This window comes from Mustela putorius, unplaced genomic scaffold (genome assembly GCF_011764305.1).
Source record: "Mustela putorius furo isolate JIRA1106 unplaced genomic scaffold, ASM1176430v1.1 tig00000831_pilon_pilon_pilon, whole genome shotgun sequence".
NCBI lineage: Eukaryota > Metazoa > Chordata > Mammalia > Carnivora > Mustelidae > Mustela > Mustela putorius.
The window spans coordinates 8,328,520-8,353,098 of record NW_025421490.1 but is presented as its reverse complement, the minus strand read 5'-3'; the positions used below and the strand labels follow the sequence as shown (position 1 = coordinate 8,353,098).

The following is a 24,579-nucleotide window of genomic DNA, read 5'->3' as shown; positions in this document are numbered from 1 at the left end:
AGGAGGCCCTCCATGCCCTCTTGGAGGGGAACAGACCTTCCCCCCCCCCCCGCCCTTGAAAGCCTCGTCCCTGCCCCCTGCCTGCTCCACCCCCCAGGCCCCAGGAAATTGGGAAGAACCCAGCTGAGGGGGGTGGCCGGAGGAGGAGGGAGAAGGGCAGCTGCCTTATTTCCCTGCTTATTTATCTTGGTGCTGGGGTGGGGGAGGGGGGCGAGGGCCGTGGGAACTGAGGTGTGGTTTTCTGCAGATTTTCATGAAGTACGGCCGGCAGAGGTGGAAACTGAAAGGCAAGATAGAAGCCAATGGCAAGCAGAGCTGGGACGGGGAGGAGGTGGTGTTCCTGCCCCTGATCGTTGGATTCATCTCCATCAAGGTTCAGTATTGTCTCTGCCGTCCCCCGTCTTCCCACTGCTGGGCTGGGTAGCCCACGGGTGGGGATTTGTGTTCGTGACTTCTGCCCACTGCCCCCGACCCCCACCTCATAGACCCCTCTCTGCACCCCGAGTCCGTGGCGAAGACCACTGCTGTCTCGCAGAGCGGGCTGTGAAGAACACGGGGGAAGCGTGCCTGGCTCCCTGTAAGGCCTTCCCACTCCTTCTCCCACCAGGTCACAGAACTCAAAGGGCTCGCCACGCACCTCCTGGTCGGCAGCGTGACGTGTGAGACCAAAGAGCTGTTTGCCGCCCGACCTCAGGTGGTGGCCGTTGACATCAACGACCTCGGCACCATCAAACTGAGCCTGGAGATCACTTGGTAGTAAGTGGCCCTTTTCCGTGGGGTCCTGTTAGAAATACACGCCTCAGGGTCAGGCTGTTCCAAGGGTGGCCCTTGGACAGTCAGAGTCCCCAGGGAGCTCGTCGCAGAAGGAGACTTGGGTCCAACCGAGACCCGTGTCAGAACCTCGGAGGGGACAGGGATCTGTCCCCTGGCTTGCCATGTGACAGTTGTGCACCGTCGTCTCCATAAGTCAGAGAAGCCTCTGTCTTACCACTGTTCTCTTCTACTTCTACTGCTTGTCTCAAGTAAGCTAATTTGGGAGGAAAATAACTGTCCAGGAGGAGATATTTCACCCTCAGAAAGATCCCAATTCTCACTATAGGGTTTTCGCTGCCTGTCCCACTTCAGCTCTACCCCATATGCTGCTCAGGGAAACTTCTCAATATCCTTCATGCTCTCCCGCAACAGAACATTTCCAAAGGGCAAGAGATACCTCTTGTCAGAGCAGCGAACTTAAAGGTGGTTTTCTGAGGTCGCCTCACGAGAAAGGTCATGTGTTATTTAAACACGGGTTGCTCTCAAAGTTTGCTACAACGCCCCTGGTGGATTACCACGTAAGCATGACCTGCTGAGTGCGGGTGTTCAGGGTCCCCTTTCCAACATGGGGGCGAACCACAGAAGCAGCAGACCCCCTGCCGTCTTGTCCCTGGAACACTCTCCCGCGCGTTCCGTGTTCCGCCCAGCCTTCCCTCCTGGTAGTTCATGTCACTGATCTATGGAATGCAAAGTCGTTCTTGCTGGATGGACCAGACGCACGATGGTAAATGTTGTCACGTCGGGCAGGACAGACTGTCCTCCTCCCATCAAGCAGGAGTCTCTGTGTCCGCTGAGACGAGAGGGGGTCTGTGTTTTCTTTAGAACAGTGATCTGTTGCTCTCTTGTACTGTTAACGCGTCTGTTCCTGCAAAGTCAGAGACATTTTATAGACTTCAACGTCATGTGTTGGGCAAGCATTAATATGTTTGCATTTCTAACATGAACGGAGAAACAGATTCTCCTAGATAAGTCGCCCTTAGAGCTACGATGCTGATCTGTGGTCCCTTGCGTGGGTCTGGGTGTCGTGCTCTGCTCCACTTTCTGTTATCGCGGCTTGTTTTCAGTTCCCCTGCACCCGCTGGTTTGCACTGACTTTGGCGTAACGAGGAGCCTTCTCAGCCCACAGTCTGGCTCGGGGGGCTGGAATGGGCACACGTTCACGGGACTCCTTGTGTTGCAGCCCATTCGACGTGGAGGACATGACGGCGTCCTCAGGTGCTGGGAACAAAGCGGCAGCCCTCCAGAGGAGGATGTCCATGTACAGCCAGGGCACCCCGGAGACCCCCACTCTGAAGGATCACTCCTTTTTCGTAAGTTCCCTGTGGCTTCTGGAGGAGGATGTGAAACCCCAGGATGGGAAACACCTGACGTCTGGTGTCACGGGTTCTCGATAACTCCTAGCAATGCTCATCTCAGAGCTCCCCCTAATCAAGCAGCGGCTAAGAAAAGCACATTCCAAGAGGCCCTGGGCCATTTGCACGCAGGCAAACACCACCTCCTGTCTGCCCTCTCCCCAGCCTCCCCCGCCCCCCCCAGGGCTTTGATAATGTGCAGACTTTCCCGGAGAGTCTCTGAGGTCAGCCTTTTAGGTAACGGGTGTCAGTAAGGGTCTCCTTGCAGTCATCAGAAATGCTTGCTAGAATGCTCACGAAACACGGTGCCCGTTGTCTCCCGCTAACTCCGCTAACTCCGCTGTCTCGCTTTGACTTCCGAAGAGGTGGCTGCATCCCTCGGCGGCCAAGCCGCGGCGGCTGTCTGTCTTGAGTGCCTTGCAGGACACTTTCTTTGCCAAGTTGCACCGCAGCCGCTCTTTCAGCGACCTGCCCTCCCTCAGGCTGAGACCCAAGGCCGAGCTAGAGTTTTCCGTGAGTGTGGGTGGCCTGCCCGCCGTGCAGTGCTCGCCTCGGGGGCTAGGGGCGCGTTTGCTTCCGTGTGTCTCTTCTCTCCTCTGTCTCGCTTGCGGGGCAGTGGTCACAGCTGTCCTGTCCCTGGGGCGCGAAGCGTGTTCCTGCATGCACCTCTGTCACAGACCCGGCGTGGCCCTCTCGTCCCTGAGCCCTGCTTTTGTGCCGTGATTTTCTCCGCGGTGGCGAAGATATCCATGGTAACAAGATCATCGTCTTTGAAAAATGCAGTTACCCCCCCACCATCGGAGAAGGTGTCTGTTCCCAGATTAAGCGAGCTTATCGCTGGGGACAGTCTCAGTTTTAGACCTGGCGTGCGAGGGAGTCAGAAGCCTTCGCACCCACTTTCCTAGAGCTACTTTTATTTAAAGATGGTCTTCGCCTTAGTTTGTGGTCGTGTGGGTTAATTTTTCTCTGCATTAGTAAAAGAAGCTCTTTCATTTGTAGTCAGGAATACAGCGGGGGACCTACGGTTCCTGTGTCATGCGTCCTGTCCCAAGAGAAATCACACATGAACATACGGACGTGGAAGGGTCTGCTCTTGACAGACATAGAAAAGTTACCTATGGGGAAAAATAAGAGTAGTCTTTGAACGTCCAGAAAGGAAAGGACTAAAAAGTTTTCTAGTGAATGATGATAATCATTGCTTCTAATTCGGTGAATTACAAGACACAGATGAGAAGGGCCAGGCTAACCTAGTGGAGTTTCCAAGGCAAATAGGAACATTCTAGAAGGAAGACGTGCATGAACACATGGGCCAAAAATGGACATATAGCAGATGCTGTTGTATACACAGCTATCGATATAATGTATATGTTCACGCTCACGTACTGTAAGTTCTGGAGGGAGTTGGTAGGGGTTTTAATAGCATAATTTAAAGGAGAGCGAGTTTTGAAAAACCTCCACGGCTTCTTGGAGCCTTTTGGATAAAGGCAGAGCCCTCAGAGCGGCTGTACCTGTCCGGCCTTCAGCAAGCTTGCCTCGCCTGCCTTTGCCCGTTCTTGGTCCCCTACTGCAGCCCCCAGAGCCCCAAGCACCCTCCAGCTGCACCTCCCCCTTCTTGAGCTCCCGTCGGAGCACAGCCACTGCTCCTCTGGAAGACACTTCCTCCTGCTCGCCTAAACCTCCCCATCCTGCGGGGCTGAGCTCCAGGACCACCTGTTTCCTGGTTGGCAGCCATCCCCGGGTCGGGGTCCTGCCTCGCGATGCCACGTCTCGTGAGAGCTCACTCCCTTGTCCTGTCGTGTGCCCATTCGTGGGCAGGTCCTCTTGGCGCCCCGGAAGTCCCCTTGGCCAGAGCGTCTCAGCTCAGTCTGACTCCTGACTCTGGCCACTCACACAGGTGCACGTCGGGTTTAGGTAAATGGCTGGCGAGGACTTCGGGATTTGAATAAGAGCCCGACTGAGCGGTCCCCCTGCCTTCACCGAGCCTCCCTGCACCCCGGGTGGCCAGGGCTGTGCTTTGAAGACGAGATGAGATGGGCAGGACCACCTAGAGGGCCCAGAGCTAATGGGAGATGCTCCAGAAGTTCCCCCTGTCTCTCCCCCCGAGGTGGAGGTTGCGGGGAGCAGACAGAGGGCACCGAACTAAACAATCTCTGGGGCCCTTGGAGCCCCACCTGGTCCTCGACAGCTACTGAGAAGTTTCTAGAACTTCCACTCTCAGGCTCGCCCCCCAGAACTCTGAGCAGCACCCTTCGGGGGAGGAGGGTGGTCACAGAAGAAAGCATTCTCTAGAGACGACCCTGAGCCTACAGAGGTTACCTGAGTGTCCCAAGGACACGTCCCTTCACTCATCCCCGTGGTTAAAATGAATTGCCCTCCAGCCAGATGAGAATGTAAAGTTAGGGTTGAACTAACTAACTGGGGGTCCCCAGTCCAGCAGGGGTGGGGGGACCAGGAGGACTGCCGGGGAGGACAGGGAGCTTTTGTCTTTCTGTCTACTCCATTTCACTACCAGGAACATTTTTGTTTCCTGGGCTTATTCCCAGCAATATTGTGATTTTTCCTTGCTTCCCACAGAATTCAAATAGACATGCACTTGGTACTTAATCATTTACCTAAAAGATCAGTCCAGAGCCCAAGAGAAATGATCCATTTCCAAGGAGCTGATCTCCAATCACTAGAAAACTTTTCCCACAGAGCAGCTCTTGGCCCTGAGACACGGCACAGGCCACAGCGTAGGGAGCGATGACTTGGAAATCATTTTGATGCCTGCATAAACAAATGATCTTGATTACCTGGGTATTTGTAACCTCTCTCCCTTCCGAGTTCTGCTTCATGAATCACAGAGTGTACTTGACCCAGCCTGGGTCGGCTTGACAAGAGGACGTTGTATTTCTAGATGCGGCTCTGGGAGAGCTTTAAGTTTATTCATCTTTCTCTCCCATATTTACAGAGGCTTTGCAACTATGTTTCTGGTCTTCGGTTATTTGTGGCACGGTGACTAAATTAATAGAACATTTTCAAGGGCTTGGGAGTTGTGGGTAGAGGGTCTTTTAAAATAATTTATGAGAACTGAAGCAGAACAAAGCATCACATCTTTTGAGTGAACTAGCATGAGTGTTGGAACGTCTTTTAAGATAAATGCCAAAAAATAAAATTGTAGTGTTCATAACCTTGGCTGCCAAATACTGTGAGATTCTGGATTTTAGGAAATAGGCTCTGTTCCCTCCCCTCCCCCCAATCTTTTCTTCTGAAAACTGTTGAACCTAGGAATAGAATAATGAACTTTCACCGAGACTCAACACCAGAAATGGTTTGTAAAGGCTTTTCTTTCGCCTCACACACACACGCGCACAGACCGAATCAACAGCTAACATGTTAGGATTATGAAAGCGCTGGTTGTGTATTTTAATTGCCTGGCATCTTGTCTGGAAAGAAATCCCACCCAGCATATCGCTTGTATTTACAATAATAACAAGATGCCTTTTATCCACAGTCTAATCTACCTGATGACGTCTTTGACCACGGAAAGGCAGCTGAGGAGAAAACGCCCCTGTCTCTCAGCTTCAGTGACCTGCCCAACGGGGACTGTGCCCACACCCCCCACGCAGCCGGCCCTCTGTCCACCGCAGGCTCAGCAAACCCAGAAATTACCATCACCCCTGCAGAGCGGAACCACAGCAGCCTGGCCTCCCGGAACGAGGGCTCGGGTGACTCCAGCTCAGCATCTTCTAGAAACTCCTCCAGAGAAGGCCAAGAGCCACAGCCACATGTGGAGGAGGACACAGACGGGCCCGGGACCCCCCTGTTCCTGGAGAAGGACGTGGCAGAGGCCCTCTTACAGGAGTCTGATGAGGCCTCCGAGCTCAAGCCTGTGGAGCTGGACACGTTTGAAGGAAACATCACGAAGCAGCTGGTCAAGAGGCTGACCTCGGCGGAGGTGCCGGGGGCCACGGAGAGGCTGGCCCTGGAGGGCTCCGTCAGTGGAGAATCCGAAGGCTGTCGCTCCTTCCTGGATGGAAGCCTAGAGGATGCATTTAGCGGGCTTTTCCTTGCCTTGGAGCCTCACAAGGAGCAGTACAAAGAGTTTCAGGACCTGAACCAAGAAGTCATGCACTTGGATGACATCCTAAAAGTAAGTACCATTTTAGGGAAATCAGATTAGGTGCGGAGAGAGGCGTCTGAAGCCAGCTTTCTCTCGGAAGTAGTGTGTCTTGGTGTTTTATCCCCCTGCATCACAGAACTGAGGGACGGTCGTCATCTGAATGGCACCGACTTTGAAACACCAGGAGTGCGTGTTCGTTTTTATTTCCCTCACACAGATGAGTTTCCCCCGAGTTGGTTAGGAGTTCAGTCTCCAGCATGCGGAAGGTCTGAACCCCTCCAGCCCCGGGGTTAGTCACCGCAGTCCCAGAAGGGAGCTGGAGGCACTTTGGGATCATAATCTCCCTGAGATGCTACCGGAGAGAGTCCCTTTCTGACTGAAGTCAAGAGTGAGGCAACTGTGATGTGGGAGCCACGGGCCCGCACCTCCCCTCTCCCACCCCCATGCCCCTCACCCCTCCTCTCCCTGAACCCCTCGCCCTGCCTTCCCCTGCACCCCACCTCCCCCTGCACCGCCCCTTCTCCAGTCTGGTCTGGTCCCAACCAGTGAGTCGGGACTTGCAAGTCATCATCTCCTGTGCTCTAGAAACCAGGGACCCCCCCCCCCCCCCCCCGCCACCACCACCAGAGCTCGCTCTCTCTCAGCCTCACCCCTGCTCAGACAGCTCAGGGTAGAGCGGGTGGCAGAGGAGAGCGAGAGGGATGATCCCCTCAGGCAGGAGGCCCCAGGAAGGAGGCTGCTGTTGTCGCACCAGAATGTCTGTGTTGCCACCGGGCATAAACTTTCTAAAACACTGCCCAGGAAGACAGAACCTGAGTTTTGTCCCAAATCCCACGGCCACCTCCTGTGCTCTCAGCTTTGCCACAAAAGAGCAGTTCTTTGGGGACCTGACCTATCAACCAGACCAGACTGGAGAAGGGGCGGTGCAGGGGGCTGGCTGAGATTCCGCCCACAGAAGGCCGTCTCATCCCCTTGTGCGAGTGTCTGTAAAGCGTGGTCTTCTCAGTGGCACGTGGGAGCACATTTCCAAGGCTTTTCGGACTGTCTTATCCCTCTCGATGGTGCTCACGACCTCGGAGGGGGCTTGTCCCCAGGGCAGGTGAGACTTCCTGCCCTGACTCTCCAGGTCCTCCAGCACTCAGGACAGACCAAGAAGCAGGCCAGGGCGCTCTGCCTCTGCTTTCTGGAAAACACTTCTCCGAAGCCCCAGACAGGACTCCTGCATGGAGGCTGCTTGTCTAACACTCCAGTGAAAACATCTTCTGCCACCTCAATAGACCCTGGTCTGCAGAGTTGACCAGCTTCGCTTAGTGGGCAAAAGGTGTGAAATTTAAAGACACAACTGACCCCCCACCTCCAGCAGAAGCCTTAGAGAAGCGAGTGGGGAGAGCAGCTCCCATCTGCAGGCATCTAGCTGACTAAGATAGCGGCGTCTGCCAGCGAACCTTGAGCAAGCCGTCTGTGAGTCATAACAGCCTGGGGGTCACAGATTTCCTTCCAGAGTATTATCTCCATCTGCTGTTGTTCCAAAATGATCCTGCCTTGAAAATCCTTAAGTGTTGGGCCATCCCTTTGTTAGGATCAATGTTTAAATGCATCCGTAGTGGGTGAGGTTAAGTTGGGCAGATAGCTGGTTAAGAAAGAAGAACCTAGAAGTAAGTTGCATCTGGACTGGCACCCTCTCTCTCTCTCTCTCTCTCTCTGAGATGGAAAACAGCGTTTGAGTTTAGACCTGGGGCAAGTGGCTGTGGATCCAGCCAGAATCGAAGCATCGGCTAGACAAAGCTTTCTCTTTTTCCCCCTTCACGTTCCTAGGATGCTAAGCCTCTTGAGGATCAGAGACTAAGTGATGCAGCCTCGGGGACGGAGATCAATGAGGGTGAATGAAACAACTCTGATTTAAAGACCGAAAGACGGTTTCCCCTGTGCTTTTGTGCCATCTTGAGTCTCAGAGACAGACCCCTGCAAGGCGCTGCCTGCCTTGTGTTACGAAGTCAGCAAGGAGAGCCACCTCACTGGAAGGAGGCCTTTGGTTCTTGTGCCTTGCAGGACCGGTCCTCTTCAATCCACCCCAGCGTCCGTCCTCTTGAATACTTTGGGACGATGTCTTTCCGTCTCTGTGCCCATAGCAACTGGCCTTATTCTGTTTGTCCTGCTTCTGTCTGTGTTTGGCGATACAGAATCCTCCAGCCCCAGAATGGGTTCCTTGGGCAGCCAGCTTCTGTCTCGGGACCGCGCAGACATGGCCGTGTCATGTTACGGATCGGTTATATTTGGCCTTGACGCCATGGCTCTTCAGACTCGTCTGCTGGTTGTGTTTCCTTTGGGGTTCAGCTCCAGGCAGAGGGAGGGCTAGAGCAGTTCTGTCTCCCAGGGCTCTCTGGGCTATCACAGTCCCTCAACTTCCCATTATAAAACCAGGCAGAAACAGAAGGAATCCTAGAAAGCGCCCCAGTGTGCTCATCTCCTGCTTCCACGGTGTCAGCTCAGAGCCGGTCTTGTTTTTTCTGTTCTTCTTGCTGCTTCTTTCTCGCCAGATGATTCTGGAACAAATCCCAGATGCTGTGTCATTTTAATCTATTGTTGTACTTTTTTTACTTTTTTTTTTTTTTTAATATGAAGAGTTTAAATGCATTTTTTTTTTTTTTACGCCAACCACAACAAAAAATAAAAGCTTGAAAAAAAAAAAAAAACCCAGAAAGTGTCGCATCTCAAGTTGAATGCTGCGTGTGGTGTTTTCTGCCTCTGGCTATGTTGATCTCCCTGATGCCTTCTGCCTTTGCAGTGCAAGCCGGCCGGAGGCCGCAGCCGGTCTTCCAGTTTAAGTCTTACAGTCGAAAGTGCTTTAGAAAGCTTTGATTTCCTGAACACCTCTGATTTTGACGAGGAGGAGGACGGGGATGAGGTTTGTAATGTTGGCGGAGGCGCGGACTCGGTATTTTCGGACACCGAGACCGAGAAAAATAGGTAAGTGTAAAGTTCGTGTGTGCTGGCACCTCTAAGGTCTGGAGAGTGGTTCTCTGTCACTGTCCGTCGCCCCCCCAGGCCCCTCCCAGGAGGAGAGAACTTCCCCCAGGAATGGCCATTGACTTTCAGCTCCCTTTTACTCTCCAGGACGATGTTTTGTATCATTCACCTCTTTTGTGCTGTTCAAGGACAACTGAATCGCTTTTCTTCCTCATAAACGAAAGGGACGTGTTTGTGTGTATACACGTATGTCCCGGACGGTTCGGGGCCTGCTACCTGACCCCAGTGTAATTAATTCCACATTAACTAGATATGCTGTGTTTCCGGAGGAGTCCTACTGGATGACCCTTTTGTACTGGGTTCTCCTCCATCTGGGTCCTATTTCTAATGTCTTCATTATATCAGTCTCTGCCTTTTCCCACCCCTTTATCTCTTGCTCCCTTTGACAAAGTAGTTCCAGATCAAGATTATTGGTGCACATATCAAAGCCAGGTTTCAGCCCCGGCACATATTTCCCTTAGCACGAGGGATGACCGACTGGTGGCTGAGACCTGATTGCATCTTCTCGGACAGGCAGGGGTGAGCGGGAGGGGGCGATGAAGGTGAAATCGTGTTTTCTTGGACAGCCAGAACTTGTGTTTGGAGCTAGAGTCTGGGGTCCATTCTGTGACTTCTAACTTCAGCGGAAGCAAAGCAAACACAGTCGAGCCTACCCACCTTCATTAACTGCCGGGGGAGAAAAGATGCACACACATACTTCCCCAGAGGAACGCGTGGATTCCCACCATCTTTACTGCTGATGTGTTATGCAAACAGGTTTTCCAGCTATGAGGAACTCCACTGTCTCATCTTCACAAACCTCCCTAGGTGATGTTATAATAACATTTTTGAGGGCTTTCTTATCCCTGGAGGGGTCGTTCTTTCAAAATCAGGAAACAAAAAAGTGAGAAACAGATTTATCCATTGAGCAAGCCAAGGGCCTGGCCAACAAAATTTATTCAATGACTGGAAGGCTGCTGTTATATTCCTACATTCTGTGCTGAGATTTTTCTAGCCTGACTGAACTTGTGAAGTGCTTCTAAACCAAAAATCCGTCTACTCATTAGCTTAAGCTGTTACATGGTAGGTCAAAGTCAGACCTCAGTCTAAACTTCCATTTTTGCTGCGGTCAGAATCATTTCAACAACAAAACCATCACGGGTTTTGTACATTTTGTAGACCACTGATATTAAATTGTCTAAACTGATTGACTTTATGTCATCAGCGGGATTAGGTGAAATTGTGGAAATTGTGTGTGTGTGTGTGTGTTTTAAATATGTGCTGATGGCCGGGACACAAGCAGATTGCTTTCCCCTTGGAGGTGAAAGTTAATTGGAGGAAAATGTTCAAGGCCTCTAAGCTCAGGTGCATGATTTTTCTAAATCCCAGATGCTGGGCAAGGGGTTTTGCAAACCCAGAAACCACTAGCTGCCCGGTTGCCGCCGGCTGTGTAACAGGACACGGTGGTGAATATCTGTGCCAGTCAGCCCTCCCATGTGTGAAATGAGACAGCTACTCCCTCTTTCCCACACAGATTAATTTTCAGAACAAAATTAGATAATAGAGGCAACAGATTTTATTTGTAAGTCTAAGTGCCCATCACAATACAACTTGAGACAGCTCCACGGCGAGGCTGAAACCAGGCATGAGAGGCAGAACCCCAGCCCCGCCTGGGAAGATTCAGATGCCCCCTTGTAGCCTTTGTCTGGGGCAAAACGTCATGTCTCCTGCTGGCAACTTTCTCCTTTTCTTCAAGGAGCAATTGATCTGAGGCCAAGAAAAAGCCTTGACTTTACTTCTTAATGGTCTTGCTCTTGGGGCGACCTCCATACAGAGGACAGTTTAATCCCAGAAAATCTGGCAATTTCCCATCCACAGAGCAAGCAAGTATAACAAGCACAAAAACGAGAGCCCGTCTCAAAGACTGCTTGGTGTGCTGGCTTTACAAAGGGCTCATTGTGCTGGGGCAACAACCAGAGAACTCTGGGAGCAATCTGTTTGCTCGATCTTTTAACAAGGCACATGGGCTGACCAGGCTGAACCAAGAAGCAGCTTTGGAAAGGTAGCGCGGCTTTTCGAGGTGGGCTTAGCAAAAGCCTCCCGTTCAATGGGTGCCAGAGGGGGCCTTTCTTGAGTTTTGTTGAGGTGACCCGGGGTTTCCATGTCAAAAGAAACTAACATCTCGCTCCCCTTCCTGCTCCAGGACCTACAGAGCCACACATCCTGAAGCCAGGGGGCACCTTAGCGAAGCACTGACAGAGGACACAGGGGTTGGGACTAGTGTGGCGGGAAGCCCTCTGCCGCTGACCACGGGGAATGAAAGCCTGGACATCACCATCGTCAGGCACCTTCAGTACTGCACCCAGCTCGTTCAGGTAGGACTGCTGACCGCGTGCCTCAGAGCCCAGTGGACGCACCAACGTGGGCTTCCTTTTTCAGTTACGCCAGAGAAACGAAAATTCAGGAATAAGAGAACCGTCTTCCTTTGAGTTGGGGCAACTCAAACATTCTGATGGGCAAGGCCATCCTCCCTGAGCCCTGGGTTTTTTTATCATAAAACCCAGCTCTCCACACGTTATTCTTTTTTTAAGATTTTATTTATTTGAGAGATGGAGAAAGAGCAGGGGGAGCGGCAGAGGGAGAGGGGGAAGCAGGCTCCCCGCTGAGCAGAGAGCCCGATGTGGGGCTCGATCCCAGGACCCGGAGATCCTGACCTGAGCCGAAGACAGACCTTAACTGAGTGAGCCACCCAGGCACCCCCTTAGCTCTCCACACTTTAAGAGGTCCTAGGTTAGTTCTTGATGTCAAATCATTTGATAAAAGAGAAGAGTCATGTGACTAAGGAAAAATTTTTGTGTTCTGCCAGCTACAAATGAATGGACTTTGAAAGTGAGAGTTACTGAGCGTCCTTTGGTGTGTACTTGTGTCCTGACTCGGCTTTCTACCCCCCGGACAGCTAAAGGCAAATTGCCGCAGCATATAACCCCAGCTTTCCAGATCTGGAATAAAGACTTACCAGCGACGAGAAAGAACACTTTCACAGGGCATTATCATTACCAGTTAGCTCTCATTCTGGGGCACCGTGGGCCTTAATTCTCTTTTCATTTCGGGCTGTCTACCGGTCAAGGTTTTACAGTAGTGGAGCACAGATTTGGGAATTCTTCGGTTGCAGGAAGTGCTGTCGCTGTCTTGACAAAGCATTTTCTCCTGAGCATCTATTTAAACGCACCTCGGTGGCCTGGTGGCCTGTGGTGCTCCAGCCTGCTTGCACGTGCGGGGGACAGGAGAAGAACACGAGAGCATATGTCAAGGTCGGCAGGAAGGGACCTAAAAGGAGGAGCCCTGCTCCTAAGAGCAGGGGACCCACTGCAAGATAGAGGCAGGGACAGGAGGAAGGGGCCGCAGAGGGACCAGAACTGGGTTAGTGTGCTTCTTCCGTAATATACTGAGGCAGTGTAGCACATGCTTCTCCTCCCCGAATCAAGAGCCACAGAGTCACCTCAGACGCTGTGGGAAACTGGTTGGCAGTGAGGACTCTCGTCACTAAGTTGGCCACCATCCCCGTTGATCTCTTCCGTTGACTGCCGAGTTGGTGAGCTGTTTCCTGCAAGCCATTTACCGGCAGCCTGGCAGGAGGTGCTTTCTTTAGTTTTTTTTTTTTTTCCAGACCAAAATGGGCAAGGACTGTGATTTACTTCTAGCTATTTTCGATTCCCCAAGCCCTTGAATGAGACAGTTTTCACCATCCTTCCTCCTTGCTGAGCTGGATTCTGGCTTGAGCCAAGGATCCATTTGCCTTTTAGAGGGAAAGTCATTTTTCTGTGAAATGTAGGAGAATTGTCTGCCGTAAATGAATGGATGTTTTCTCTCGAAGAGCAATCAGCAGACTGTGCGGTGCCGTGTTCTTGTGCAGACTCAGGCCATGGTTATCACACGTCAGCTCTTCGGTGGGGGGACATCAGTGCCAGGAAAACAAAAGAGGTAGATATAAAAGATGTGGAATAAAGTAAGGATTAGAAACTTAATTTCTAACTCCCATCTGCTGCTGAATCGGTGAGTGAATGCCTGCATTTGGCATGTAATTGCAAAGAGATAAAAATGGGCATTCCATAAGAATCATAATAGTTATAATCATGCCCCAAATCAGTTCATTTCTCCTGTATTTACTTACAGGAAAGGCATCAGTACAAAACTGTTTCACGAGACTTCTGAATTTGAAAATCCTGTTTGTGTGTTCTAGGGGATTTAGTACAGGATGCATCCTGCCTCCATGCCCACCACGTGACCGAGACAGGTCTCCAAGGGACACAGAAAGTACGAGAACATCCAGGCAGCCACTGACTTCGGTCCTCTCTCATGCGCTTTGCTCTTGTGACCTGCACGTAGGTGCAGTCACTTGCTATGTATTTGGTCTTGGGCACATTAGCTGATCTCTCTGGCCTCAGTTTCCTCAGCAGTAAAATGGAATACCAAGGGACACCTGGGTGACTCTGTGGGTTAAGGATCCAACTCCTGGTTGTGGCTCAAGTCGTGATCTCTGAGTCATGAGATTGAGCCCCGCGTCGGGCTCTGCACTCAGCTTGGGATATTCTTTCTCCTCCTTCCTCTGCCCTCTATGTGCTCGGGCACTAAATAAATAAATGCTTAAAATGCACTATCAACAGTACCCACCTCACAGGGTGGCTGTAGGAAATCACACAAGCTAATACATGGACTCAGACCAGTGCCAGATACATAAAAAGCACTCATTAATTAGAACGAGATAGCCTTGATTATAATCAAGATTATTATACAACATGTTCTTCATGTTCAGCTTGAAAACAAGGAACTCAATCCATGCTGTGAAAAATTACTACTTGTGAAATAAATCTTTCTTTCTGTTAGCACAGAGATAAGCAGCCTAAATATGCCTTCATGATCTCAAAGAGGATTTACAAGATTTACGATACATAAAAAGCAAAGGCAACTTTATCAGGACCTTGCAGCTCTGTTATTGAGAACATTCCAGAATCTATGCAGGCACAGAAAAAAGGTTATAAAGCAACAAAAACATGTGTGATTTCATCAGCTCTTGTCATCGGCCTGGAATGAGGAACGTTCTCAAGCCGGAACTCAATCACCGCACGGGTTGAGTTTGCCTGACCGCTGAGTTAGGAAGGAGGCGGTTGGGACAGGAAACCTCCACTGACAGCAGAGGAACTGACCCCCTGGTTCTGTTTGTCTCCTCAGCAAATTGTCTTCTCAAGCAAAACCCCATTCGTGGCGAGCAGTCTCTTAGAGAAGCTTTCTAGGCAAATCCAGGTGGTGGAGAAGCTGTCAGCAGTCAGCGATGAGAACATAGGGAGCATCAGTTCCGTCATCGAAGGTAAGTGCGTGCATGTCCCACCTCCGTGCCTGTGCTCGCCGGCCACATCTCGTCCCTGCTGTTTCCGGACTGCAGGAGCGCATGCTCGGGCCATAAAATAGAGGACTGTCCCCTCCCTGGTGTGGTCTCTTGAACACCTCGGAGTCCAACCAGCAGACACTGTGTTTCCTAGAGGGCCGGCCAGCCCCGGACATCAGACACTAGTCCATAAACAGCACCAGCATCCACCGCGTAGGCCATCTCACAGACTTTCTCTGCCAGAGAAAGGGGACCCGGGCAGATGGCTGAGAGGCAGAAAGAGGGACCAGACACTCCGGGTGTGAGTGACTCGTGTCTTCCCTGCTCTCAGGCGCTCCCAGGCCATCACAACCACACACCAGGGAGATGCTGACCCTGGTCTGCCTGGCGTGATACTCTTCCTGAGTTCAGTGGGAGAGGCCCCCGGCCCCGCTCAGACTCCTCCAGCCCCCGCCAGCTCTGTTCAGCGCCTTCAGAAAACCCCCCCCAGGTTTCGTTCTCTGAGCCTACCCCCATGTTTTGCTGCCAAGTTACCAGAGAGGACACAGTGAGAACATCTTCCAGAGTAGAGCTGCTGTGTTTTCTCTCACTGAAAGCAAACAGTTTTGCTTTGGCTGCATGTCCTCCGTTGCCCAGGCTGGAGGGGTCATAGCTTCTGGGTCCTTTGGAAAATCTGCCAAGTACAGAGAGATCTTGTAGTTCCGATTCAACACCACAGGGGACGCCCCCGGCTGGATGGCCTGGCCATTGGTGGAGCCCGAGACTCTGGATCTCGGGGTCGTGAGTTCAAGCCCCACACTGGGTGTGGAGCCTACTTTAAAAAAAAAAATTTTTTTTTTTTAAAAGAGAGAGAAAAGGGGGTCCTGGTGCCTGCCCCACCCCCACACAGGTACATCTCTTCACCTGCCTCTTTCAAAATGTGCAACGTGGGGTCGGGGTTGCTCTCTCTTCCAGCCATCCCAGAATTTCACAAAAAGCTGTCCTTGCTGTCCTTCTGGACCAAGTGCTGCAGCCCAGCCGGTGTCTACCACAGCTCGGCCGACCGAGTTATAAAGCAGCTGGAAGCCAGCTTTGCCAGAACCATCAACAGAGAGCACCCCGGGCTTGCAGACTCAGGTAAGGGGCGGCCATCGGGGGGCAGCACCTCTGCCATTTGACCTGTGAGCGAGCACCAGCGGGTCCCTCCCCGGGGACAGTGACTGACTCTGCAGAGAAAGCAGCATCCGCTCAGTACCATCTAAGAAAAGAAAGACTTGGACAGTCTTTCAGAATATCAGCAGTGACTTTTAAAAGCTCTGTGTTTCCTATATTGCTGTTTAGGTGGTTGTAGGCTTTTTTCATTAAAATGCCCCCAGTCTGAGAGTGCCACGGGAAATAACCACTTGGGAAAAGCTGTTGGGCGATTTCCACTAAAGCTAGATGTACCCCTACCCTATGACCCAGCAATTCCGCTCCTAAATATATCAAGGAAAGTACCTGCTTATACTCACAAAAAAGACAGGCCTAGGAAAGTTTGTAGCAGCTTTATTTACAAAAGCCGAAAATCAGAAACAATTCAAATGCCCACCCGCAAGAAAATGAGTGTATTTTGTGGGTTTATATGTATGTATGTAGATGTGCATATGCATAGTATCGTCTCTATGTATTGTGCTTATATCAACAGTAACAGATTCCCACAGTAGGAGATTACACAGCAGTTTTTAAAAAGAACCAATTACTGCTCTAAGCAACGTGTAGATGAATCTTACAGATATTTTGTTGAGTAAAAGGAGCCAGATACAAAAAGCACCTACTAGATCATTCCATTTACATGATGCTCAAAAACAGGCGAGGCTAATTCATGTGGATGGAAGTCAGATTATTAGTAACCTACGGTGGGAAGGGGCACAAGCTTACCTTATGGGGAGCCAGGCGAGTTCTGCACCTCGTCCCTAATGGCGGTGACAGGTGTGTGTACACATCAATGCGAAACTCACCGAGCGGCATGCTGAGGACCAGCTCAGCTCCCAGACTTCTCTCTGCCACATACCGCAGTAAAACATGAATGAACGGTCATGTCTCTTCAAAGCTGCTTTCCATCTTTCCCTTCCAAACAGTGTTCCGAACCCTGGTGTCCCAGATCCTGGACCGGGCTGAGCCACTACTCCCCTCCAGCCTCCCTTTGGAAGTCGTCACCGTTTTCCAGTATTACGGTTATTTTACCAGCCACGGTGTGAGCGACCTCGAGACTCACTTGAACCAGCTGGCCAAGCAAGGTGGGACGCGTTCTTTGTCACACTGTGCACTGGCTCCCTTTGGAGTCCACTCTGGGCTTTTTAGGTGTAGTGTTTAGTGAGGGGAGCCTTTTCATTTCCCCCAAGTCCACAGCTGGGTTCAGATCTGCCTTTTCAGTGACTTTTGGACCCTTAACATTAGTGAGCCTCTTGGCAAAGAAGCGGGGGTTTACTCAGAGCGTCAAAGAAGCGGGGCTTTACTCAGAGCGTCTCAGTCACCCAGCAGGGGTGTAATGTTGATGGAGAAACTGTTAAATGACTTACCGATGTCATTTCTTTTCTTCAGTAATGTACTGTATTCGCCATTTGTGGGATCAAGCCTACAGTGGGGACTATTTCAGGTTGCCCTTTTGGGTGGTGCTTTTATATTATAAGCAGAAGCGAGATTCACAAGAAGGCAATGGGGGTTGTGCCTGGGTGGCTCAAGTCGGTTAAGCCTCTGCCTTCGGCTCAGGTCATGATCCCAGGGTCCTGGGATCAAGTCGCACATTGGACTCCCTGCTCAGCGGGGAGTCTGTCTGTCTGTCCGTCTCTCTCTCTCTGCCTCTGCTCCTCCACCCTATTCATTCTCTCTCTCAAATCAATAAAATCTTAAAAAAGAAGAAACAGAGTGGCACGTTGATAAGGAAAGGACAGACGATGGAAACTGAATCTCCAGCTGGGGATCCAAGGAGTCAGACGAACGGCCACCAGCCTAGCAGTGTGGGGCTTCAAGTATTAGAAATAAAATAAGCACCTGCACGGAGGGAAAACTCCTTTAGGAGTGGAGTCAGGACGTGAAGGGCTGGTATTCTGGTTCCCACGTCCATGCTCTGTAAACCCACTGAGGCCTGACAGCGCTGGGGAAAAGGGGTGGGAAGGAGGTACGCTCTTTAGGATCGGATGGGCTGGCACAGCACCGGGCTCAGCTCTTCTCTCTGGAACATCAAACCCTGCACGGACATGTCTGCCCCTGAGGTTTCGTCCCAGGGAGAAGCCTCACATCCTCCTCTACCTGCGGCCACACCAGCCGGAACATGGGAGAGCCTGCGTAGTCCTCGCCACCCGCAGACGCTGGTCCAGAGCTCTGGAAGGAGAGCGGAGGCCGAGACCAGAGGCTCTCACCTTGGGATAGTTGTCATTTCTTCATTCTCAGTTTGTCGTGGTCTTACTAAAGCAGTTTTCTGGGTAAATTTCCAAATTGTGATGATTTCTGATAGAGTAGTATATCCTAGGGTAGTTTTGTTTTGTTTTTTTTTTTTAAGATTATCTATTTATTTATTTGAGAGAGAGAGAAATCACAAGTAGGCAGAGCGGCAGGCAGAGGGAGAGGGGGAAGCAGGCTCTCCACTGAGCAGGGAGCTGGATCCAGGGCTCGATCCTAGGACCCCCAGATCATGACCTGAACTGAAGACAGCCACCTAACTGACTGAGCCACCCAGGCACCCCTAACCTAGGGTTTTTTGATGTTCTATCTCATGTTATTCTTTGAAACTTCTTTAAGTTTTGTAGCTGCCTTTGGAAGCATACTAATATGGTTGACGATTGTTGAACAGTAAGATCGTTTTCCATTGTTTGGTTGTTATACATACTACTGTCTCGAGACCTCCTGCTTGGGTATTTATTTATAAAGCAGTAAAATGACCAAAACATCCCCAGCAGGAAAAAGGAAATTAAAAGAAAAAAAATCTCCAAAATTCACTCTTGTCCACAGTAGAGAGGATGCCATTCTACCGATGAAACATGGATATTAGGTTATATTTTCCCATCTGCACTGATGAGACATGCTCTCACCCTAATGTTTGTGTGGCTAATTGAGACCCATGCTGGATTCCTCGTCAGGGATTGGAATATATTCCTCAGTCCTGGAACGTGGTCAGCGTGTCCACACAGGACTCAGAATTTTAGATTTTTATCATGCCTTCTCCATATTCCAACCAACCGACTGGATTTCTCCTAGTTGGCTGCCTCTCTGCCCAAGTGCTGACAGAGAGAACGGATAGCTGAGGTCACTCGGGGTGAGGGCCTTGCTATACGGGTAAGACTAGAAGAGGAACAGCAGCGTTTGCTATCATCAGGAAGACTGGACAAAGTGTGTGCTTGTATTTTCTTTGCTCTCTATTTTTACGTTGGACTATTCATCTGCCCATTATTTCAGTCTGGCCATACGAGACGGAGGTCCACCTTCATACCCTCGTATGGTTTGCTGTTTGCCTTCATATAGTTATTTGAGTGATGTAATAGTTCAAATATTAGTGAAAATGTTCACTCATGAGTGAAAATAATAATTTCTCACTATTTGGAAACATCACCTTTGTTATGGGCTCATTTTTCATACTTGAGCCTTTGATCGTATATATACCTGAGTCGTATTTATATGTTTAGTGAGTTTGTTACCCTATGGTCAGATGATGAACTCTGCTTTCTTTTTAAAAAAAAAAATATATATTTAAATTCAATTAATTAACACACAGCGTATTATTAGTTTCAGAGGGAGAATTCAGTGATTCATCAGTGGCGTGTAACACCCAGTGCTCATCCCATGGCGTGCCTTCCTTCCTGCCCATCCCCCGCCCTGTTACCCCATTCACCCCCGCCCCTCCAGCAACCCTCAGTTTGTTTCCTGTGATCAAATAAGAGTCTCTCTAATTTGTCTCCCTCTCTGATTCCATCTTCTTGTCCCCTCCCTTCCCCTATGATCCTCTGTTTCATTTCTCAAATTCCCCATGTGAGTGAGATCGTGTAATGATTGTCTTTCTCTGATTGACTTACTGCAATGACATGGATGGAACTAGAAAGTTCTGCTTTCTTTTCACTTGCTAGTTTCCTTGATTCAGACTCTGCAATCGCTGAGCGATGAGAAGCTGCTCCAGGCCATACGTGACCTTGCGCCCAGCAGTCTCCCCGCCCAGCAGGAAGTACTCAGGACTTTGGCTCTGCTGCTCACGGGGGACGACGGCCAAGTGAGCCGGGCTGTGATGCTTTACCTGGCCGCAGCCTCCAGAAACGAGCATTTCAGGGAAAAGGTAAAGCCCCAAATCATGGCCAGCAAGCCAGAAGCTGGTTTCATTTTCCATCATTTACTATGCATATTTTGCCATCTGTTTTTTTATCAAAATAACTTTCTACTGCCCATTAACAATATATAATTATATATATGTATTATTATATGTAATACTATATAAACTACAAAAATATACTGTAAATATTTGAACATCCATAGGTCCAGGAACTGTTAATAATTTGGCGTATGTTCCTTCTCATTTTTTCCTATGTATCTGCTCACATATATGATTGATTGTTTCTTAAATGAGGTCACACTGTTCTGTTGTGTAACTTAAATGTACTATATCGCGGTGATTTTCCTTATTAGAACATGTTAATCCCCTTCGTCTGGTTTGACGGAGGACTGTGCATCTCAGGGATACTCCATAATTTATTTTCTCGTTCCATACTGATGGGCATTGGTCGAATTTCCAACTCTGAAAAATGCCACAGTGAGCATACATGCACGCACATTTTAGGAGTGGTCTGGGGCTAAGTCATCATGCTACTGACTCAGAGAACAAGAATATTTGTGATTTTAAAAGCTATAGCTGCACATTGCCAGGGAAGAGGGAGTAGACCTCGTCTGTGGCTTTAACTCCATACCATCCAGGGGTAACAAGCATCTGTAATTCAAACACACGGGGGCCCCGTACAGGCAGCAGCCTTGGTCTTTGGGGAGCCCTTGACAATCTGAATAATTGTTCTCAAAACTAACTCATGGGTGGCTCAGTCGATCAAGCATCTGTCCTTGGCTCAGGTCATGATCTCAGGATCTGGGGATCAAGCCTCGTGTCGGGCTCCTGCTCGGCTCCTCCCTCTCCCTCTGCTGCTCCCCCTGCAGCAGAAATAAAGAAGACTTTATTTTTTTAAGTCTTAAAAAATAAAAAAATAACTCATGTCAATCCTCAGATCAGGTCAAGAAAATTAAACTTGGCCCCTTCTTGTCCTGGGAAAGGTCAAATGTTGAACTCTGAGAAGGGCTTAGCTTTTTTTTTTTTTTTTTTAAAGATTTTATTTATTTATTTGACAGAGAGAGAGATCACAAGTAGGCAGAGAGGCAGGCAGAGAGAGAGAGGAGGAAGCAGGCTCCCCGCTGAGCAGAGAGCCCTCATGCAGGACTCGATCCCAGGACCCTGAGATCAGGACCTGAGCTGAAGGCAGCGGCTTAACCCACTGAGCCACCCAGGCGCCCAGCACTTAGCTTTTCTAAGGCATTAGCTAAGCAAGGGAAGGGCGGGGTGTTTGCATCTCCAGCCCAGCTCTCATCCTTTGGTCTCAGAGTCATTTCTCACGCATGAGCCTCGCTAACTGAAGACGGCTTCGGCGGCACACTCGTCAGGAGGTGTAACTTAGATACCACCTAGAAATGTATGACCCGCCCTCCCCAAGCCTTGAGTTCTTTCCATGTTTTCGCATATGAAGCAACAAAAGTTAGTACGTTAATTCTGTATCACCAGATGTGAAAGGCTAACACCACACACAACTACGGCGGTGAGAGCTGGTGTTTCTGTAAATCTCAGACCTTCGGAAACCTGTAGCCATTGAAACAAACTGAATGTCATATGTAGGTTCATTTTCTATGCTTGTTACCCACCCCAAACCCTGCACCCAGATAAGTGGGAAATCTTTATTCTTCTGTCTGTTGAGATGTTGTTGTTGCTGTAATCATCTAGGACCCAGCCGAGGGGATGCTTACTATGTTGCAAGGTGATGGGGACATCTTGCTTTCCAGGGCGCCTCCTATTTGCTTCCCAGAGCTCTTACCAAGCTGAGTCTCCCAACTGTCACCCTTTCTCGGGCAGCTGTTCAAACTCCCAATGAGCAGGAGGAGGCCGACCTGCTCTCTGAGATCATACGTCTCTGCAAGGCCAAGGGAACGGCCAAATGCTTTCTCGAGTCGGAAAACAGTGTCCACTTCTGCTCAAGACTGCTGAGTTTCAGGCCTCCTGCTCCAAGGGACAGTCCAGAAGTCTTATCCAAAGATCCTACTACCAGGGGTGGATTGACCTGGGCCCACATCTAGCACTTGAGCCCTCTGGAAGCATTGTTATAACGCAAACGCACCTGAGAGCAAGGACCATGTAAGCTGTTTGGGGGACTGGTTAAATTTTGGTTTGGTGGTTTAACCTTGGAGGCTCTTGGGCGGGGTACCAGAGGGAAATGGAGGAAGAGAGAGCAGCTTTATGTGCTCACACTTGATGAGAACCTTGCAAAAGCCAAAGTGAAATGAGACATTTAGTATCATTAATTCATAACAACCAAAAACTGGAAATAGTCGAAATGCCCATCAGATGACGAGTACACAGTCGGATCTCTCCTTCCAGTGGGGTCTCATTCAACCTGAAAGGAATAAAATGCTGCCACAGGCTGCCCCACGGATGCACCGCAAAGCTGCGAGGCTGACAGAAGGCACAGGACATAAAAGACCATGTATCATGTGATCGCATTCCCACAAGATGGCCAGACCAGACAAATGCACAGAGAGCGAGCGAGAGAGCGAGCGAGAGAGCGAGCAGAGTTGGCTGGAACTCGACGGAGGAGCAACGGGATGGACTGCAGCCGGCACAGCGATAAAGATGATCCAGAACAAGGTCGTGATGATGGCGTCTGAACACACGAGAAACCACCGAGTTACATGCTTGAAAGGGTGTAAATTGTGAATGTGAATCACATCTCCATTTTTTAAGAGTGTGGGATTGTTCTAGAACCGAGGAAACGGGCGGCGTCGAACCCCAGCTGTACGCCGTGCCGTGAGCAAACACACCAGCAGACGGCTGGCGACAGTGTCCGGCTCTTCCATCCAGGCACTGTGGTGTCATCACATCCCATGGCCGTTCACTAAGTAGAAGTCTCAATCTAGGTGCTGAGAATTAAATTTAAAAAAACAAAAAAAAACAGGGGCACCTGGGTGGCTTAGTCGGTTAAGCATCTGTGTCTTGCTTATGGCTCTGGTCATGATTTCAGGGTCCTGGGATCGAGCCCCACTTCAGGCTCCACACTCAGTGGGGAGTCTGCTGGAGAGTCTGCCTGTTCTCCTCTCTCTGCCCCTCCCCCCTAAAATGAATAAATAACTCCTTAAAAAGACAACCAAAAACCAAAGTCTTCCCCTTCAGGGAGCTTCAGCAGACAGGGAGTCACTGTTGTATCTTTCCCTATAAGCAATTATATGAGTACTCGGATGAGTAGAAGAATAAAAGTCATCCTACAGTTCTGTTTACTTTGTGCCAGGACCTGTTTTCAATTCTTGAGCCGTGTCACCACACCGAACATTCACAAAGCCCTGTGAGCGGCCTATTATTCCAACCATTTTGCAGATCAACAGACCAAAGCACAGGAAGTTGAGTAAAATGTCAAAATCCCACATGAGCAAGTGGAGAGGCGTATTGGAAAGATGGCTACTTATAAGCACAGATGTAAGAAATGATATTTAGCTTGATAAGAAGGAAGGAAAATGAGTCCTAGGAGATCAGAGAGAAGATGGTAGAGAGCCGGTCGCATGGTGACTGGTGAAGCAGGGCCTGGTTCTCCAACCAGTTCTAAGATCTTCAGGAACAAGGTCTTTCCAAAGGGGAGCAAAGCTCATGGGGTTCCCTGTGCAGAGAACGGCCGCCGGGCACATCTGGGAGCGTGGCAGGAACAGCAAGCAGCTGGGGGTGGGGAGCCGACTTCCTAGGATCTGGAAAAATCCAGAAGGAGGCAGGCGTTCCACATCAGTGCTGGGCACAAATGAAGAAGGGGAGGCCTCTGCTCTTCTGAGAGAGGAGCTGCTGGGTGCACTCCTGAAGGACACCACGCATGCTTGAAGAAGGGGTCCCTTGTCGTCCGGTGCTGGAAGCAGACATGGGTGGGTGGTGATCCAGGCACGAAATCAAGACCTTGACGAGACATGTGGCCGCGGGAAATAGATGTAGGAAAAGTAAGACATTGAGAACGACGTGAGCTCGGTTAAAACAAGAACTCATTTTTACATTGAGACTCGTGAGGCAGACTCCCATCACGCCACATCCTGCCTGCTCCGCTCCTCCGTCCTGCTGGAATGTCCCCTTCCCCCTGAGCTTCCCAGCTGACATCTGACCCTTCCTGGCCCAGTCCACACATCCCTTTCCTGAACCTGCCCTGGGAAGTGTAGAAGGTGACTGTCTTCCCCGGATCTCCCCTGGCCTGGTGCAGCTTTCCACCGGGCCAACACATTTCTTCTCTCCTTCCTTGTAAACCCTCCTAGCACTTTCCCTAGGCCTCAGGGTCCCTAGAAAGCTGCAAATGTAACTTCGGATCTTCCAACTTCAGATTCCCAGGATCAGTGACCTGGTAAAATATAAGCAATTAATGTATTCAATTAAGAGATAGCTCTTTTAATAAACACAAACTTTTATGGCTTTTTATTTTTCCCCTGCTCTGAAGGTGGTGTGACCTGTCTTATTTATAGGGATGCCGCTGAAGCTTACAAACGGTGTCCCTCCCTCTGTTTCAGGCCTTGCTCTACTACTGTGAAGTGCTGACCAAGGCAAACCTCCAGCTCCAGAAGGCGGCTTGTCTGGCCCTGAAAAGCCTGCAGGTAAAACCCAGCCTCAGAGCCCCAGCGGGTCAGCTCTGAGCCAGTCCAGGCCAAGGACATGGAGCAGC

General features: G+C 50.2%; 1 protein-coding gene across 9 annotated transcripts in view; it reads left to right on the top strand.

The window, feature by feature from the left end:
- RIPOR2 (RHO family interacting cell polarization regulator 2) overlaps positions 1-24,579 on the top strand; it is a 213,623-nt gene that overhangs the window by 181,254 nt on the left and 7,790 nt on the right. For 4 of the 9 annotated variants that reach the window (XM_045085120.1, XM_045085121.1, XM_004761238.3 and 1 more), the window contains exons 10-20: positions 248-373; positions 608-756; positions 1,994-2,123; positions 5,659-6,297; positions 9,053-9,234; positions 11,477-11,648; positions 14,503-14,638; positions 15,611-15,772; positions 16,753-16,911; positions 19,732-19,934; positions 24,428-24,511. In XM_045085120.1, coding sequence (XP_044941055.1) covers positions 248-373; positions 608-756; positions 1,994-2,123; positions 5,659-6,297; positions 9,053-9,234; positions 11,477-11,648; positions 14,503-14,638; positions 15,611-15,772; positions 16,753-16,911; positions 19,732-19,934; positions 24,428-24,511 — 2,142 coding nt within the window. Of the gene's footprint in view, positions 1-247; positions 374-607; positions 757-1,993; positions 2,124-2,528; positions 2,679-5,658; positions 6,298-8,082; positions 8,915-9,052; positions 9,235-11,476; positions 11,649-14,502; positions 14,639-15,610; positions 15,773-16,752; positions 16,912-19,731; positions 19,935-24,427; positions 24,512-24,579 lie in introns of those variants that run through there. The other 5 variants (XM_004761237.3, XR_006608137.1, XM_045085122.1 and 2 more) reach the window with 5 other exon arrangements.